At 61.1% G+C, this 2,946-nt stretch overlaps 1 protein-coding gene across 6 annotated transcripts in view; it reads right to left on the bottom strand.

Annotated features, from left to right (window-relative positions):
• Positions 1-17: 17 nt before the first annotated feature.
• Positions 18-2,946, bottom strand: part of TSC1 (tuberous sclerosis 1) — a 35,976-nt gene continuing 33,047 nt past the window's right edge. For all 6 annotated transcript variants that reach the window (XM_005882118.2, XM_005882123.2, XM_005882122.2 and 3 more), the window contains exons 21-23: positions 2,106-2,293; positions 1,868-2,029; positions 18-1,539 (exon numbers count right to left, since the gene is read on the bottom strand). In XM_005882118.2, the coding sequence (XP_005882180.1) occupies positions 1,020-1,539; positions 1,868-2,029; positions 2,106-2,293 (870 nt within the window). In that variant the 3' untranslated portion in view covers positions 18-1,019. The remainder of the gene's footprint in view (positions 1,540-1,867; positions 2,030-2,105; positions 2,294-2,946) is intronic.

The raw sequence follows: 2,946 nt of genomic DNA, 5'->3' as shown, positions 1-2,946 counted from the left end.
TGGACACCAGGCAAGAATTCTCAGGCTTCCAGAGTTTATTTCAGGCGCATCTGCCCAGTTCTGCTCTGCCAGCCAGCGCTCTGGCCGGTGCCCCTGCCCCGAGCACATGGCGGCCGGGGTCCCCGAACCGGTGTAAAAGCTGTCACCTTTTTGGTGGCCTAGAACCTACTTAGTGAGGAGCTCTGAAGCCTGAGAAACAACGTCACGTGGGCTGAGAGGCAGCTCTGGGCCCATCAGAGCCGTCCTGCTGCAGCGCCACAGGGCAGCTGACACAGAGGTGCCAGGACACACGGACGGACAGCCACCCAGGCTCCGCCAGCACAGCCCTGTCTGGAGGGCGGCTCCTCCCCACCACCCTTCCGCCTGCAGATAGCAGGCGTGCCCACACCAGCCGTGGTCAGACCAGTACCAGCTTTCAAGCAAACACCAAATAAATAAGAGGTAGTGGGGAAGGGGACAGAGCGTCCCAAAGGGCACCCGGTCCCCATAGCGCCAGCTCCGACTTTCCAACCAACCTTTGTTCACACAGAACCTTCTAGAAGCTTATCGGAACCACCAGGACGGAAGGGGACTGAACCGTTGTTCTTTTAACCCACTGATTAAGACGCTGAACTTCAGAACCAAAACCAACAAAAAAGACGTCAGCTTACACACTGCCTGCCACCTGGCTAACGGCGCGGCCCAGCTCTCCGGGCTTCAGGGAGGAGTGGTGTTAGAGAGATTTGGCCTCATATTGCACTGGTTCAAAGGACACAACCTTGTGGGGAGGAAGAAAACCAAGCGGTGAGGAATGCAAACTGGCCCTCGGTTAGTACACACTGTGAGGTCAATGGGGGGAGGCAGGAGGGAAGAGGCATTTCAACGCCAGATCCAAAAACCGTTCCGCATTCAGGCAGCTGTCAAAAGGCCTCCATCCCACTTCCGCCCTGAGCCGGCCTCTCACGCCCTGGGAGCAGCAACCTTGGACACACCCGCCCTCCTGTCTACGTCTAAGGAGTTAACACTGATTGGCCGCCAGCTTAGCTGTGCTCCTGGTGAGCCTCGTTGTAGTCCATGATGCGGAGCTGTCCGACACTGTCCGGGCTGGGAGGCGCCGGGCGTGGGCCGTCGGGGCTCAGGGGGGTCTTGGCCTCCATGCCCATGTCCACGCCCGTCTTGAGCGTCTCAGAAAGGCTGCTGATGGTCACCCCGTCCTCGTCGCACTGGCTCTCGCTCTTGTTCCGAAATAGCTCTCGCGCCTTCATGCCCAGGAAGCTTTTGGAACTCGGAAGGGAGCCCACTGTCGTGGGGATGCTGGTGGAGGGCTCGCCCGTGGCGGTTTCCCAGCGGCTGCTGAACGGGCCTGCCCTCTGGGTCGGGGGCTTCTCCGGTGTGGAGAGCTGGCTGCTGCTGCTGCTGCTGCTGCTGCCCCCGCCGCCTCTGCCTCCGCCGCCCCGGGTGCTGCCAGGTCGGGGGGGCCTGGTCTCCCCGTTGTGGCCAGACACCGTGTCGCTGTGCCCTCTCACAGGATCCGAGCAGCTGTCGTTGCAGCAGTCCAGCCTGCAATGGAGCGGGGAGAGAACAGCATTGGTGACTGTGGGTCCGTGTCTGGGAGGTGGGGGCTCACACTGACATCAAACTCTGCCAATCGCTCGGCGTTTATAACGGGCTCAAGCGAGGCTCTCACTGGGGACACCCAAGCCACAGCAGGCACATTAGATGCAGCCTCAAGCATGGACGCTTCCTGTGCGCATCAGCGACGGGGGCCCAGGAAAGGGACAGGGAGAGGTCGCAGGGTGTCCTGAGGACGGGGCGTCGGGGGCTCTGGAACGCACGTGCCACGTGCGGGAATCGCTGCCAACGCTCGCCGCGCAGCCCCTGCTCCTACCTTTCTTCTGCTGCTTCCGCTGCTTCTGTTTTTTCAACTTCAAGTTTTTTCAGGAGGCCATCTTTCTCCAGCCTGCCGTACAACTCTAAGACCTCCAGCTCAAACACCTGGGTGATCCGTTTCTGAGCCTCATACCTGCTCTCGGCGGCCTGCAGCTGGCCTCTGAAAGACAAAGCGGCCACGTGGGAACCCAGCCACTCGCGCGCCCGCGACCCCTCCCATGCCCCCGCGGAGCTACCTGGCCTGGAGTTTGACGTCCTCCAAGTACTTCTTCTGCTCCACGAGCAGGTGGTCTTTCTTGGCCAACTGAGCTTCCAGCTCCAAAACCCGCCTCTGGGAGGTGTCGAGCCGCTGGCTCTGCTGGAGCGCGTGGCTCCTGTGCTTCTCCAGTTCCTTCCGATACGCAGCCTTCATCACCTCCACTTCCTAGGAGAGGGGCCGAGTCACCACGCGGCCGCCTGGCGCAGCCACAGTAGGAGCACTGAGGACGCACAGTGCTCGAACCGCAGGCAGCGCCTCAGGGGCCGCTCCCTCTGCCCTTCCCCCAGGACCTGGCAGGGTGCCTCTGAGTAAACTCTTCAGAGGTTCTCTTATCCTGTAGGTTCCCCTTTCTTTTCCCAAAGCCACTGTACTTCCCAGTAAGTGGGAGCCAGCTTCTAGATGAACTCCCGCAGGACCTTCCCTCTGAGGAGCCTGGTACCTGCGGGCTGCGGGCTCAGGAGCAGGCCCGGGAAAAGGCCACGCCTCTGGGTCTGAGCCGCTCAGAGCGCAGTGGTGGGAACATGTGTGATGGAGACGCGGTGACAGGAAACGCCTGAACGTGTACTATCAAACCCCACTCCCAGCTCGCTCACTAACATTACCCCGGCCTGTTTACACAGGCGCGAAACTATCCCAACACCACTGGCGAGGCACTAATTAGTAAGACCAGCCTGCTGCTGGCCTCGCCACCAGGACTGAGCCACCACCTGCTGAAACTAAACTCAACAATAAAAGGAAGGAGAACACGCACAGCAGTGCGCACTCGGTCCTGAGTGCTCCGTTACACAGACCCGGCTCCCCGCCCCCCGCCCCGCCCC

The sequence above is a fragment of the Myotis brandtii genome, unplaced genomic scaffold (assembly GCF_000412655.1).
Source record: "Myotis brandtii unplaced genomic scaffold, ASM41265v1 scaffold699, whole genome shotgun sequence".
Lineage (NCBI taxonomy): Eukaryota > Metazoa > Chordata > Mammalia > Chiroptera > Vespertilionidae > Myotis > Myotis brandtii.
This window is presented reverse-complemented; position numbering and strand designations above follow the sequence as displayed.